The sequence below is a fragment of the Aquarana catesbeiana genome, linkage group LG02, assembly GCF_042186555.1.
Source record: "Aquarana catesbeiana isolate 2022-GZ linkage group LG02, ASM4218655v1, whole genome shotgun sequence".
NCBI lineage: Eukaryota > Metazoa > Chordata > Amphibia > Anura > Ranidae > Aquarana > Aquarana catesbeiana.
The window spans coordinates 694587027-694603051 of NC_133325.1; the positions used below are offsets into that span (position 1 = coordinate 694587027).

Genomic DNA, 16025 nt, shown 5'->3' on the forward strand with positions numbered 1-16025 from the left:
GAAATAAAAGTTCCATCACTTGGCTCTGTATAGATTAGGAAAGAACTCTGACTACTGTGTGTCTCCTCCTGGGCGGTCCTTTTCAACCCAATAGAACATCATAGCGTGTGAAGACACACCTATAGACTAGTACAGTTGCTGGATGCAAAAATAAATGGGTTTGAGTTCTGCTTTGATAGAATTATGAAATGTGCATATCAGTGATTTACCCCATGTGACATCTTCTGCCCCCTTGGTCCAATGACAGTGTTACCATGGTAGTATAACTAACTGAACCTTTACCGGGGGACAGATAAGCCAAACTACCCAACAGTCAAGCCAATGACCAGACTTGTCAGCAAACCTACATTATACCCCTATAGCAGAAGAAGTAGTAGACCCAGAAGCCTTTCCTGTTGCTATTTAGAGTTAAAAAAGTCTTCTACTTACTCCTTTTATGAAGTCAGGGGGGTAATTTGGATGGCTGAAGTTCACCTCTCTCCTGTATTCATCCAAGGTCTTGCTCCTAACTGGCATATGCTTTGTGGCCAAGATGTAGGTAATGACTCCTAGTGAAAACCAGTCAGGTTCAAACTGGTAAGTCATTGTTGACAACTTGCCAATCCAAAGAAAAGACATCAATAAGTACATTGGTCAGTACTAAAAATCAGAATACATCAAAGAAGCCTACAAAGCTGAGTTAATTTTTTAAAGGGGCCGCAAAGGCTGACCCCATTATCTTATAGGAAGCACAGGCCCCCCCCACCCTTAACTTAGTCTTTATATATAATCCCTTTTATAATGTATATTCATCAAACACATATTCTAAGGGAAGTATTTATAAAGCTGTGGTGTGTCCTTTAAAAAGCCATACTGCTCCCTGTTCTTCAGCTCCGTGACACAATAGCGGGTATCCCAGCGGTGATCGAGTCCACGGGTCCCCTGGGCATGGTCACAGAGCTCGCGGCAGGTTTGTGCGCTCGCGGCAGGTTTGTGCGCGCACGGCGGGAAATTCAAAGTAACGTACAGGTACGTTACTTTGACCAGCCGTGCCATTCTGCCAACGTATGTGTTGACAGCGGTCGGCAAGTGGTTAAACAAAAAAAACCACAGAGGTGATCAAATACCACCAAAAGAAAGCTCCATTTGTGGGAACAAAATGATAAAAATTTCATTTGGGTACAGTGTTGTATGACCGCGCAATTGTCATTGAAAGAGTGACAGCGCTAAAAGCTGAAAATTGGTCTGGGCAGGAGGGGGGTTATGGTGCCCAGTAAGCAAGTGGTTAATATCATTTTTGTCAGGTTTGCCTTGCCCGCCAATGAAAGTTTAAGATTATTCCATGTGTTTATTTTGTCCCAGAAACGTTATAATAGAGGGTATACATTCATTGAGCAGTAATCCACAAGCCTAGGTGATATTTGTATCCCTAAGTACTTAAATAAGGTTACTATTGGGATAGGGGTGGTCCTTGGCAGGTCCACCTCCCGATCCTCATCCAGCAGCATTAAAGTTGATTTAGACCTGTTTATGGTCAGGCCAGAGTAATGTCCAAAACTGGTAATTATGTCCGTCATAGCCTTTAAAGAGGCATTGGTGTCCCCCAGAAAAAGCATCATGTTGTCTGCATACAACATGATCTTTTCATGTAAATCACTGCACTTAAATCCATTAATCTGTGAGTTGCCCCTGACCAGGGCCACCAAGGGCTCGATAGCAAAAAGCAGGGGAGACAGCGGACACCCCTGCCTCGTTCCCCTGCCCAGAGCAAACGCATGAGACATTCAATCGCCCATTCTTATAGTCAATCTGACCCATGCGATGAATCGTTCACCAAAACCAAATCTGGACAGCACCGCCCATAAATACCGCCATCCGACACTGTTGAATCCCTTGTTGGCATCAAGGGATAATAGAGCCCTATTACCCCTGTTTATCAGCTTGCAAATGCATACTGAGAAAGAGAGTCGCCTAAGGTTGGTGGCTGTGGATTTCTGGGGCATAAATCCTGCCTGGTCAGGGTGGATAATGCAGAATATGATCCCATTGACCCGAAGCGCCAAGACCTTAGTCAGGATCTTAACATCACTTTGGAGGAGAGAGATGGGTCTGTAGGAGCCAGGGTTAATTGGATCTTTCACTGGTTTGAGTAATAGTATGACATTTGCCTTGGCCATTGAAGATGGAAGGCGGCCCTCCTCCAGTGAGGCATTAAACACCTCCAACAGCCTCGACAATAACTGCTCACCGTATTGAGTATAGACCTCCGTTGGGAGGCCATCTTCCCTGGGGGCCGTGCATGTGGGAAAGGAACAGGCAGCCACCTGGAATTCCTCAAACGTTAGCGGCGCGTCTAGTTGTTGCATAGCCGTATTGGACAAGGAGGACAGGTCTATAGCTGAGAGGTAGATGTTAAGATCTGCATCTGAGTAAGTGTCCCTCGACCCATAAAGGTCTGTATAGAAAGACGCCAGCTCAGATACTATCTGTTCTGGGTTGTTGACCACCTGACCACTAGATGAGCGAATAGCCCCAATAGTCGGGGATTGCTGTTGAGATCTAGCAATCTTGGCCAGCAGGCGTCCCATCTTTTCCCCCTCCTCATAGAATGCAAGTTTGGTAAAAGAACCTCCTATGGTCTGCAGCAGAGACTCTCAGACGGTTTAGGGCATAGTGAGCCGACCAGAGGCGTATCTAGTGAAAATGGCGCCTATGGCAAGAACTGAAACTGCGCCCCTGTCCAGCACCCAAAAATGCGGTAACATCAGCACCCATAAATACAGTAACATCAGCACCCATAAATGCGGCCTTACCAACACCCGTAAATGCGGCCTAACCAGCACCCAAAAATGCAGTAATATCAGCACCCATAAATGCGGCCTTACCAGCACCCATAAATGCGGCCTTACCAGCACCCAAAAATGCGGCCTCACCAGCACCCAAAAATGCGGTAACATCAGCACCCATATATACAGTAACATCAGCACCCATAAATGCAGCCTTACCAGCACCCATAAATGCAGCCTTACCAGCACCCAAAAATGCAGTAACATCAGCACCCATAAATACAGTAACATCAGCACCCATAAATACAGTAACATCAGCACCCATAAATGCTGCCTTACCAGCACCCATAAATGCGGCCTTACCAGCACCCATAAATGCAGTAACATCAGCACCCATAAATGCGGCCTAACCAGCACCCAAAAATGCAGTAACATCAGCACCCATAAATGCAGTAACATCAGCACCCATAAATGTGGTAACATCAGCACCCATAAATGCGGCCTTACCAACAACTAAAAAAAAGCAGTAACATGAGCACCCATAAATGTGGCCTAACCAGCACCCAAAAATGCGGTAACAAATGCTTTGAAGTTGGTGCTGGTTACTGGTACACATGCACAAGATGATCAATATCATGGTGACAGGTGCTGTACAGTACTAGTACCTGCTGCTGCTGCCTGGGGGGGGTTCCAATTGGTTTTCTACTCTCTGATGTCTCTTTTTTCTCCTGGTCACCAGCCTCCATGTTCCCCTATAGAGTCCGTTGCCGACCACGTCAGAGCACCGGTCGTCAGCACGTCACAAAGACCCGACCCGGCCCGTGAGACCCACCAGAAGAGAAGCCGAAGTAGCTGCGCAGAGGAGGGTAGGCGGAGCATTAGGCTCCGCCTCCGCCAGTTACTTTATCTCTACGTAGATGACCCAGGGGCGGTCACTCTGGCCAGACCAACTCATCGGCCGTCAGGGGGGGCGCCTGTCACTAGCTTCCCTCCTGGCCTCCTCACTTGCTAATTTGCTGTGCCGGCGCTGCGCTCCAGCAGGCCGGTCGTGGCGCCGGGGACAAGAATATAGCGGGAGGCGGCCGCGAGAGGACGGGTGGTGGGACTTTATTTTTTGTGCTTTTTTGCCGCCCCCCCCCCCCCCATGGCGCCCATGGCACTTGCCATGGCTGCCATACCCTAGATACGCCTCTGGAGCCGACATCCATGCCTCCCTTGCAGAGTCCAATGGATCAGTGAGAGAAGACAGTTCCAGCTGTCGTACCTGATCTCCTCTTTGTTCAAGCAGAATGGAGGAGTTCCTCTTGACAATTCCAATTTCCGCAATAAACACCCCCTAATGTATGCCTTAAACATCTCCCATTTCTGTATGTGATCCGTATAATGACAGTGGGACCGGAAGAACTCATCTATTCCGGCAGCTATACGGTCCTGTGAGGGGAACAGTTTAAGCCAAAATGCATTAAGCTTCCACGGGGCCCTAAGCAGAGAGTTGGGAGGTTGGGTGATCAACCATAAAGCTAAGTGGGAATGATCTGACACTCCTCTCAGGAAGTATTCCGCTTTGGAGGTATAGCTAACCATGTTTGGGGTGCCCACACACAGATCAATGCAAGACAGGGAGCCATGGGTTTTGGAAACACATGAAATTTGTTTTATTGTACGCCATATGTCAGTCCATCCCACTTCAGAAAGCAGGTGGCTGAGAGCGGTACCCCTGCCTCCTCTGGGGGGGGTCTATCTAGTCTGGGGGTCTAGGTAGCAATTAACCACGTGCCGACCAGGCCATATCCGAAAGACAGCTGTAGCGTGGTCGGCTTATTCTGGGAGGGCGTCCTCCCAGAATCTTGCTCCCGCGCACCCGGGAATACACATGACCGCTGGGTCCAGGGGACCTGGCGCATCACGGTAAATGGCCGCTGACAGCGGCCATTTACCACGTGATCGCTCCATCAAATGACGGAGCGATCACTTGTAAACAAACCGGCGTCATGTCCGGTTCCTCTCTACCCTCTCTATACTGGTATCGGTACAGTGTGAGAGGAGAGGTGAAAGATCGGGTACAGCAGCTTGTGGGCTGTATGTGTCATGCTCATAGCGCTGATCTCTGCCCATTCCAGCCTCATCAAGCCATCCATCCCAGCAATACTCATCCATCCCAGCAATGCTCATCCAGCCATCCTCATCAATACTCATCCATCCATCAATACTCATCCATCCATGCTCAGCCATCCATCCTCAGCAATACTCATCCATCCTTCCATCCATACTCAGCCATCCCATCCACACTCAGCCATACCCACTATAACGAGACGTCCCACACTCCGCTAGTGCTTTCGTTATATACCGCTTCCTCCCAGTCTGAATATAAATATCAGATATTCCAACTGCTCACAAGCACAAAATAAGGTGATGCTTGTTTAGTTGCTGAACATGGACTCCTTTATTAGAACCAAAATACAAGTCTTTTATATACAGTAGAAGAGGAGGTTCCCCCCTCCTGCTGATATTACTCTAACAATACACCTGTAACCAGAAACAGAATTAACATGAGCTAATTAACTAATCCCTTAAAGCAGCTGATGTGACTCCCATGCCCTCCTGAGCATTGTTATGATTAATCAGGATTTCACTACAGGTCAGACTTGTCACCGAGCTTCACACATTAGTATAAACACAGAACACCTTCTCACAATAGCAGGAGCTAATTACAATTAACAATACAAACCATGATCTTCCCCCCTCCTCAGCCTAGTAGGCAACAAACTATAGTAGGAGTAGACTGTCCGGCTCCTACCTAGTTCTAGAGGCCAATGTGATCAGCTCTCTCAACTAACATGTTGAGTTCAGAATCAAACAAACCAAGAATAGTCTTTACATATATCCTGGGAGATATTGTGGATAAATATTACTGTCCCATTTTAAGTAATCCAAGATATATTTTCTCAGACTTAGACATAAGAGGTGCATGGGGAGCTGAAACATGGGTTTCCCAACCTTTCCAAGGGATTCTTGGTTCCATGGGCCCTCCTGTCACACCCACCCAGCCATCCCATCCACACTCAGCCATACCCACCCAGCCATATTTAGCCATACACAGCCATCCCATCCATACCCACCCAGCCATACCCACTCAGCCATCCACATTCATGGCTCAACCATGCTTAGCCATCCCCATCCCATCCACAGCTCATCCATGCCACTACAGTGCCTCAAAGTGTAATAGGTAGTCAAATTAGATTTGAAATTTATGCCCCTAGAACACCTGATGGTGCTCCCTGCATGTTGGGCCTCTGTATGTGGCCAGGCTGTGTAAAAGTCACACACATGTGGTATCGCCATACTCGGGAGGAGTAGCAGACAATGTTTTGGGGTGTAATTTTTGCCATGTACATGCTATGTGTTAGAAATATTGTATAAATAAACAACTTTGTGTATAAAAAAAATTTTAAAAATGCGTTTTCATTTTCTTTCCACATTTTCCAAAAAACTTGACATGTTCAAAAGACTCAATATGCCTCATAGATTATATGATGTGGTGTTTTTTTTCCATAATGGGGTCAATTTTTGGGCATTTTTATTGTCCTGGTGCTCCAGGGCCTTCAGAGGTGCAAGAGGTAGTCAAGAAGTTAGATGCTCCTAGAACGCCTGAAGGTGCTCCCTACATGTTGGACCTCTCTATGTGGCCACCCTGTGTAAAAGTCTCACACATGTGGTATCGCCATACTCAGGAGGAGTAGTAGAATGTATTTTGGGGTGTAATTTGTGCTATGCATATGCTGTGTGTGAGAAATAACCTGATAATATGACACTTTTGTGAAAAAAGAAAAAAAAAATCTTGATTTTGCAAAGAATTGTGGGAAAAAAATACACCTTCAAAAAACACACCATGCCTCTTTCTAAATACCTTTGAATGTCTACTTTCCAAAAAGGGGTCATTTGGGGGGTATTTGTACTGTCCTGACTTGTTAGGGTCTCAAGAAATGAGCTAGGCCGTCAGTACTTCAGGTGTGATCAGTTTTTATTGATTGGCACCATAACTTTAACACAGACCAAATAATATACACTGATTTGGATTATTTTTACCAACGATATGTAGCCGTATAAGATTTGGCCAAAATTTATTATGAAAAATTACTAATTTGCAAAATTTTATAACAGAAACAAAGAAAATGTATTTTTTTTTTTTTTTTTTTACAGAATTCTGTCTTTTTTCCTGAGGGAGCCACCCGGCTGCAGTAAATGTACTCCTGGCAGTCGGCAAGTGGTTTTAAACACTCTGTAATGGTTTGGGGACTGAGGAGACCAGTTACCAGAGTTTTGGGAGAGGAATGATGTCCCATTCTTGCCTGATTTAAGATTCAAACTGCTTAACAGTCCTGGGTCTTTGTCATATTTTGCATTTTTATTTTGCCAAACGTTTCCAGTTGATGAAAGGTCTGGACTGCAGGCAGGCCAGTAAAGCACCCAGACTCTTCTACTATAAAGTCATGCTGCTGTCATAGATGCAGTGTGTGGTTTAGCATTGTCCTGCTGAAATAATATGTAAGGCTCTTCCTGAAATAGACATTATCTGGATGGGAGCATACTGTAGGCTGCTCTAAAACCTTGTTATATCTTTCAGCATTGATGGTGCCCATTCCTTACACACTAATGCACACCTATAACCATCAGACATGCAGGCTTTTGAATTTTGAACTGATAAAATGCTGGAAGGTCCCTCTCCTCTTTAGTCCAGAGGATGCGGTGCTCATGACTGCCAAAAAGATTGCCAAATTTCTCGACCTTCATTTAGGTCTAGCGGGCTTATTAACCCCTTCCTGCCTGGCATTCCTTTAAAAGGTTTTGAACACCCAAGGAGCCGAGAGGATCGATGATCATCATACCACTGTGATTGGCTGTCACACGATCAGGAGCTGGTCCTGACCATATTTATCCCCATCTTTGAGAGCTTGGTCTTTGTGCTGGGAGCATGCAGTGAGTGTGCTCTCAGCACGGAAGCATTACCTCCCTCCCCAGTCATGTAGAGTATCTCATTTTTGTAAATGTTTTATTATATCTTTTCATGTGACAACACTGAACACTTTGCTACATTGTAAAGTAGTGAGTGTACAGCTTGTATACCAGTGTAAATTTGCTGTCCCCTCAAAAAAACTCAACACAGACCTTGTGCTCCTCCACCTTCCGTTTGAGGATGCCTCACAGATGCTCAATAGGGTTTAGGTCTGGAGACATGCTTGGCCAGTCCATCACCCCTACCCTCTGCTTCTTTAGCAAGTCAGTGGTCATCTTAGAGGTGTGTTTGGGGTCGTTATCATGTTGGAGTACTACCCTGCGGTCCAGTCTCAGAAGGGATCATGCTCTGCTTCAGTATGTCACAGTACATGTTGGCATTCATGGTTCCCTCAATGAACTGTAGCTCCCCAGTGGTGGCAGCACTCATGCAGCCCCAGACCATGACACTCCCACCACCATGCTTGACTGTAGGCAAGACACACTTGTCTTTCTACTCCTCACCTGGTTGCCGCCACACACGCTTGACACCATCTGAATAAAAACAAAAAATAGGGAATGGCGCTGTGTTCTAGAGAGGGAGTATCGATATACAATTATCCTATTTGCTAAAGTGACAAGTGCATCAGTGCAATGATTCAATCCCTTCATGAGTGTAAGTGTGATAATAAATTAGTATAAAATCGATACACTAGTGTGTATTATGAATATAAAGTGCTAATGTGTTAATTGGTGCAGAAAATATGTTGATACAATCATAATCCCATATATTGAAAAAAGAAAAAAATCATATACTATAAACACGAGTGCCTGGCAGGATCAACAGCAGGAGGTCAGTCCAGAGGTTCGGGAGATTCCTTGCAGAAGGTAGAAGGCCTTCGTACCATGCCTCACTCCTGTGCTTCCTGTTTATCCTATCAGGGGCCTCAAGTCGGAGGCATAAGAGAGGCCATCCTCTGCAATTCGGGCTCACCTACTAGTGGATGTCTGGTCGGGAACTGAATTGATATAGGGGATAGCGAGCCCTTCCCCTTACCTCCCTCCCCCCCTGCGAGTGGATGACCTAGATTGGGCTATTTGGAATCGGAAGGACATCGGCACCTGAGGAATCGGAAGGATATCGGTACCTGGGAATTAACATCTCACGCTCATACCCCTGCAGGGGTAGAGCGCTCCGGTGAGTGCAATCACATCAGGGGGAGAGTGTTAAGAAACTGCACGTTTTTCTATTACAAAGGAGGAATTTTGTTTGAAGACACGTTATGTGATCTTATGAACATCTTCTGTTGCACATCATATGGGACTTTTTCTTGATCTATAGTCAGCTGAGGATTTACCACAAGAATATATAATATATATTTTTAGTCTGTTTTATGACTTTTGCACACCACTGTCCGGTGGTTTGAGCACCATGTTATTTATTTAGCATAATTTTTGCACTTGTCACTTTGGTTTTTATACAGTGGGTTGATTTTATATATGATGGATCACCACAAAGCAATCAGTGTTTATAGTATATGATTTTTTTTTCTTTTTTCAATACATGGGATTATGATTGTATCAACATATTTTCTGCACCAATTAACACTTGGCACTTTATATTCATAATACACACTAGTGTATCGATTGTATACCAATTTATTATCACACTTACACTTGTGAAGGGATTGAATCATTGCACTGATGCACTTGTCACTTTAGCAAATAGGATAATTGTATATCGATACTCCCTCTCTAGAACACAGCGCCATTCCCTATTTGTTGTTTTTATTTCCTTGGGGTTACACCGAGGTGTACCCTACTTGCATAGGGGGGCAGCAGTCGTTCAAATACCCTGAAGCGCGGATCCACTGATAAATAACTTGACACAATCTGAACCAAATAAGTTTATCTTGGTCTCATCAGACCACAGGACCTGGTTCCAGTAATCCATGTCCTTAGTCTGCTTGTCTTCAGCAAACTGCGGGCTTTCTTGTGCATCATCTTTAGAAGAGGCTTCCTTCTGGGATGACCCAGTGTGAAAGGGGTCTAACATGTCACGCTTTAAAAATGCGCACACTCGTGGAATGGCGCCAAACTTTGGTACTTAACCTGTAAAACATTTTAAATCTTTTTATCAGTTTGAAGTTAAAGACGTGGAGGGCTAGCATTGTTGCTCTTGCTCTAACGCATGTGGCGTTAACTTGAAAAGTTAAGTCCAGCAGTTGCCGCCCGTCCTCTATTTAGCGCTGCTCACGGTCTCTCTCTCCTCTGGCTGTGAGCGGTGCAGAGTGAATCCGGCGGCTGGCCCTGGGTGTCAGTCACCCGGGTAAGGTCTGCAGACGGGCACCCTGTCACAGCTCACCCCTCCCTGCCCTGGTTGTCACTGCCCTGCTGTCACCTGTGGAGGGCGCCAAGCTGACACCCCCCTCAATGCGTGGCACCCGGGGCGGACCACCCCCCCTTGGTACGTTACTGCATTGGATTCAGCTGTCAGCAGATGGTTTGTGGGTTTTAGGAGGGCGGTTTCTGTGGAGTGTTGAGGCCATAATCCAGACTGAAGGGGATGAAGAAGGTTCTCCTCAGTGAGGTGGTTGCTCAGTCGGTTGTAGACGTTCAAGGTGTTTGGATGAGAACGGGGGATTGTAGCAAGAATTATCACAGGATGTAAACCGTACAACCAACTGGCAACCGTGCCACACATTTCACAATGCAAAAATAGATCCTTGGAACACTACCACCCCTCCCCCACACCCTCATACACACAGACCAGTACAAACTCTCTCTTGTCCAGCAAGTCTGCCACATACAGCAGTCAGCGACTCGCCCCGCCCTCTCCTGCCAGACAGCCTGTCACATTGAGCCGTGAGCTGCGCGCCCCGCCCTCTCCTGCCTGGCAGCCTATCACTCACATAGAGCAGTGAGCCCCGCCCTCTCCTTCCTCGCTGCACAGTTTTCCTTTCACTTCTCGTCCAGCGCTGACGAGCCGGTCACGTGTTTGGGTTGGCCCCGCCCCGGTTGTTCACACGCTGTGGCTGCCCCGGAAGCGGAGAGTAGAGCGTGAGAGTTGCCGGTTCATTCAGACAGGATCTGCCGCTTCTGTAGACTGAGGAATAGACCATGAGCACAGGTATGAGGGGGAGGGGCGGGGGAGCGTGCCGGTGTGGGAAGCCAGGTCCGAAATGGGCTCACCTGAGGACATTAGAGGGATCTACACTCCTAGGGGTGCTGAGTCATGGGCGGGGTATGCTTCTTTTAGGGCGGGGCTTTGCTGATGGGCGTGTCCATTTCCTGGGAATAGACCCCTATAGGCTGACCTCTTAGTTGAGTGACGTGTAACCATTGGCTGCTGTGTTGTTATACAATACTGGCTTCATTCTTTGCTCATCTCCTGCTACTCTTTACAGCCACTTCTTGTCTCTCTGCCCTCCAGTCTGGGTATCTTTTTAATGTTGAAATGGCCACTTGTAGTCTCCATCAGAGTGAGACCTGTGTGACAACGCTGGAGCACTATTGGGAGACGGAGGGAGTGTTGTCACCCTGTAACAGGAAGTGCCTGCACTGGTACCTTCATGGCGGGATCACCGGCTATCAGATTAATGAAAGCTGCAGATTTAAAATGACTTTTTGAAATGATGATGTATAGAGGGGCATCGGAATTGATATTTTGTTACTGAAACCAAAAATTCAGGATGCACTTGGCCAACCCCCAAAATTACAATTTTTAAAATGCAGTATATATAGTTATAAATGTATTATATTCAACTTTTTAAATAATATAATGAATTTAACCCCTTCACACCGGCTGTACACAAATATGCGGCCCCACTAGACTGGGTTTTTTTCCATGGGGGCGCCTATTTGCGTATCTTCCTTTGAGCTAGGGGCATGCTGGCACAGAGACCAGGATCTCACCAAGAGCCCCGGGCCCCATTCTAACAATCAGGACCTGGAACATCCCATTCCGTGTCAACTGATTGCTGTGATCGCCTCTGATTGGCTGTCAGTGTGAAGGCCGCCCTGTGTTTTGTCCCTAGAATGGACAAGACAGATACATTGTATCTTCCTCTATCCTTGCAGAGATAGACTCCTTTCACACTGAGACAGTTTTCAGGCGATTTAGGGCTAGAAATAGCGCCTGAAAACTGCTTCCCATTCATTTCAGTGTGACTTTTCACACTGGGGCGGTGCGCTTAGTGGACGTTAAGAAAAGTCCTGCAAGCAGCATCTTTGGGGCAGTTTGGGAGCGCTGTATATAGCACTCCTAAAAGGCCCTGCCCATTGAAATGAATAGACAGCGCTTCCAAAGCTCCTGAAAAATGCTGAAAAACACGGGCGCTTTTAATCCCTTCTCCAGGCTGCTAGCGGGGGTTGAAAGCGCCTCACTAGTGGCCAAAAAGCGCCGCTAGCGCACAGGCAGCCCCAGTGTAAAAGAGCCCATAGAGGGGAAAAAAACAATAATAATTAAAGTGATTGTAAAGTTTTACACAGGGCAGCCCAGATCCTCCTCTTCTTGGGTCCCCCCCGTCGAATGCCCACCCGAGCCGAGTCAGAGCTTTGTGTATCCATACAGACATGGAGCCCCCACCCCCCTCTCGCCCCTGATTGGCTAACAAACTTTGATTAAAATCCGCGGGAGTCAATGGCATCGCGGCTGTGCCCCAGCCAATCAGGAGGAGAGTCCCAGATGGCCGAGGGAATTGTGGACATGGCTGGATAGAAAAGGGGCTCAGGTTAAGTATTATGGGGTGCTGGGGGGCCTGCTACATGCAAAAGGTTTTTTATCTTATATCTTAGTGCATAGATAGCATTAAGATAAAAAACTTTTGTCTTTACAACTCCTTTAATATAAAAAAAAAAAACCCTAGATCAGGGGTCGGCAACCTAAGGGCCCCGACGCTAAATGTCCGGCCCATCGGTGCATGTGATGAATTCACGTGCACCCGGCCCACAAGCATTTTAACCCCTTCATGCTAATTGTACGCAAATATGCGGCCTCGGCTTGAAGGGATTGTACTGGGGTGAGGCATCTGCAGGCACCACTCCCTACAGTTTTTTTAGAGCCGGCGGTTGGCTTTCTTGGGATAACAACCAAAGCAGCTAAGAAGCCGCTTGGCTGTTATCCCAAGCAGCAGGAGGGGACGTCGCCGCCATCCCTCCCCCCCCCCCCCCCCCCCCCCCAGCCACGGCTCGCCTGGACTCTCCCGTCCCACCGGGAGGCCGGAACGACCAGGCCCGAGCAACCAGCTGGCACGTCTGCCAGCTGGCTGGAGACCCAAACAAAGCCGGAATCGGATTTGATCGGGTTTCAGATCTAGTAACCTGGAAGCAATGTCATGACATACCTTTCGGTTTACAAAAATGTAAATGTTAACTCCGGCGGCACCCCAGAGCTGAAGAAGATGATCACGTACAGGTATGTGATTTTGTGCTTAAGGGCCGCCCTGCCGCAGTATATGTACGTGGGGTGGTCCTTAAGCGGTTAATAAAGTAACACAAAAATTAGACACAGAAAACTTGCCATGCAAGTTATGTCTGCATGCAGTGCATCTTGTACCAAAGAATAAAAACAAATACAACATTGATTGCATGCTATTTAGAAAGAGATCTCAATCAGTAGAGTGTTGTACTATACTAACAGGATAGTACATTTTAAACACGCACAACCCTGTTGTTAGTATAGTAGTAGTAGTAGTAATCTTATACTAATAAATGTTATCTTTTTCTAAATGGCATGAAATCAATCAATGTTATATTGTATTTTATATTTCTAGTAGTTTTAGTTGGGATGTCAATCCTGTACTGTACAGTTAAAGTGGAACTTCACTCTCCCAATTAACATTGATTCTTTTTAATCCCATTTGCTGCTAGCATTAGTAAATAGATAGGAAAATATATCCTATTTACTTGTGTTAAACTTTTTTATTTATTTAATTTTTTTTTTTTACATTTCTTAAGTTCCTAGCGTCTTGCCTAAGCAAACTATGTCATACATCCCAGAAGTCTTCAGGAGGGGAGGAGAAAGGGCTTTCTCAGCTAAGCACAGTCACCTGCATGCATACCTGAACTTAGGATTCCAGGAAGTAAATGCTACATGAATCATTTGCCCTTGTCCTTCCAGAAATGCTAGAGAGTTGTTTTTCAAGGTGATTTCTCAACAAAATAAAGTGTCGAGACATGGATGGATGGAGGAGTTTGCTTTTAGTATGAAGAATTCATTAAATAGTGTTTTTGGTTTGTGGTGCTCAGATGCAGTGAAGATCCGCTTTAAGAAAGAGAGCAGTTGGAAAGATCTCCAGCGGCAATGCTCACCAAATTAATATAGTAGCCACATCCATCGAGGAGGGACGGAGCCCACTCTCCCATGAAGCTTTGTATGCTACCGACTCCCAACTGCGGGGAATGTGCAGGCCGGCCACACAACGAATGACGTCACCCGGCGTGCAGTACATACTAGTACATTATGGCTTAAAGCGGAGTGCCACCCTAAAATGGAACTTCTGCTTTAAGTGAAGGTGACCCCCTGACATGCCACATCTGGCATGTCATTTTTTTTGGGGGGGGGGGTCGGATTCCCTCTTTTTAGGGGCATCCAGCTACCACTTCCTCCCGGGGCTCTACGGAGCTGGAAGGAAGTTCACTTCTCCCCCCTCCCTCCGTGCAATCTTCTGGGACACGTCACAGGTCCCAGAAGATTGCCCGGCCAATCACAGCGCGCAGCTCGCGCATGTGCAGTGCGTGCCCGGCTATGAAGCTACGGACAGGCGCCCACAGTCACAATGCCGCTGCCGAGGGGGAGAGGAGCGGGGCTTCGTACTCCCACTTCGATGGACCACGGGACAGGTGAGTGTCCGATTATTAAAAGTCAGCAGCTACGTTTTTTGGAGCTGCTGACTTTTATATGGGTGAAACTCCGTGCTGCCGGGGGACCCAAAAAAAAAAAACAGTATAGGCTTTCTTACCACCTTAAAGAGGAGGTCCACACGCCCCTTTAAAAATGAAAAGTCAGCAGCTAAACATACTGTAGCTGCTGACTTTTAACATTAGGACACTTACCTGTCCTGGAGTCCAGTGATGAGGGCACCCCAGGCGATCTTCAGATCAGCTGGTTGGGTGCTACCACGGCCATTGCTACTAAGGGAACCCGGCAGTGTAGCCTTTCGGCTTCATGGCTGGGCTCCGAATGAGCATGAGCAAAACGCGCTGCTCTCTTTCACTGGCCTGGCGGGGGAGGGGGACCGAGGTGCTGACGTAGATCGCCGTGGCCCGGTCTCCTGGAAGTGGGACAGGATACCTGTCAAAGAAAGGTGCGGAATGTGGCACCGGAGGCGGGGAGGAATCAGATGAGCGGAAGTTAATTTTGGGTGGAACTCCGCTTTAAGTGGTTGTGAACTTCATATGCATCAGTTCCCAAAGACATGCACCATTTTAACGTTTGTTCTGTAAAAATCCAAAGTGCTGTATTTTTACCTCTGTATTTTCACTCTGCTCCTGTCACAGCTCTCTAAAAAATCTCCAGTCTATGGACATTGTCGTTGTGACATCACTGGCCCCACCTCCTAGCCGTACACCCCACCTACCAGCAGAGAGTGACGTGCCTGCACACTTAGACCCCTTTCACACTGAGCTGCCCCAGGCTTCAGCGGTAAAGCGGCCCTATTTTTAGCGCTGCTTTACCGTTATTTTAACAGCGCTATTCAGCCTCTAGCGGGGCGGTTTTAACCCCCCGCTAGCGGCCGAAAAGGGGTTAAACGCAGCTGCAGCCATACTGCTGCTGCCCCATTGTTTTCAATGGGCAGGAGTGGTGGAGGAGCGGTGTATTCACCGCTCCTCCACCGCTGCAAGGAAGCTGCTGGCAGGACTTTTTGTGATGCCCTGCCAGAGCAGCGCCCCAGTGTGAAAGCACTCAGGCTTTCACTCTGGGTTTGCAGCTGAGGCTTCTTTCAGGCACTATGCAGGCGCTACTTTTAGTGCTGTAGCACCTGAAAAATGCCTCCAGTGTGAAAGGGGTCTAAGGGCTAGTTTACACTTGCTTCAAAAAAGGTGGACACGCTTTGTTAAAGCTCTCTGAATGCCAGTCAAAGCTCCTGTCGCCAAATAAAATGGTTAGCTTAAAGTCCTGTTTACACCTTGCTTTTGCTTGGGGCTTCCATGAGGCTTTGGTGAAGCTTCAGTGAGGCTTCAAGCGAGCTTTGCCTTAGACTTCTATGGAGGCTTTGAAGACGCTTTGAAGCATCACTAAAGCGACATGGGGTATAATTTTTGAAG

General features: G+C 47.0%; 1 protein-coding gene across 1 annotated transcript in view; it reads left to right on the plus strand.

Annotated features, from left to right (window-relative positions):
- Nucleotides 1-10730: 10730 nt before the first annotated feature.
- The window catches only part of BLMH (bleomycin hydrolase), a 116620-nt gene continuing 111325 nt past the window's right edge, over nucleotides 10731-16025 (plus strand). The window contains exon 1 of the mRNA XM_073616845.1: nucleotides 10731-10887. Coding sequence (XP_073472946.1) covers nucleotides 10878-10887 — 10 coding nt within the window. The 5' untranslated portion in view covers nucleotides 10731-10877. The remainder of the gene's footprint in view (nucleotides 10888-16025) is intronic.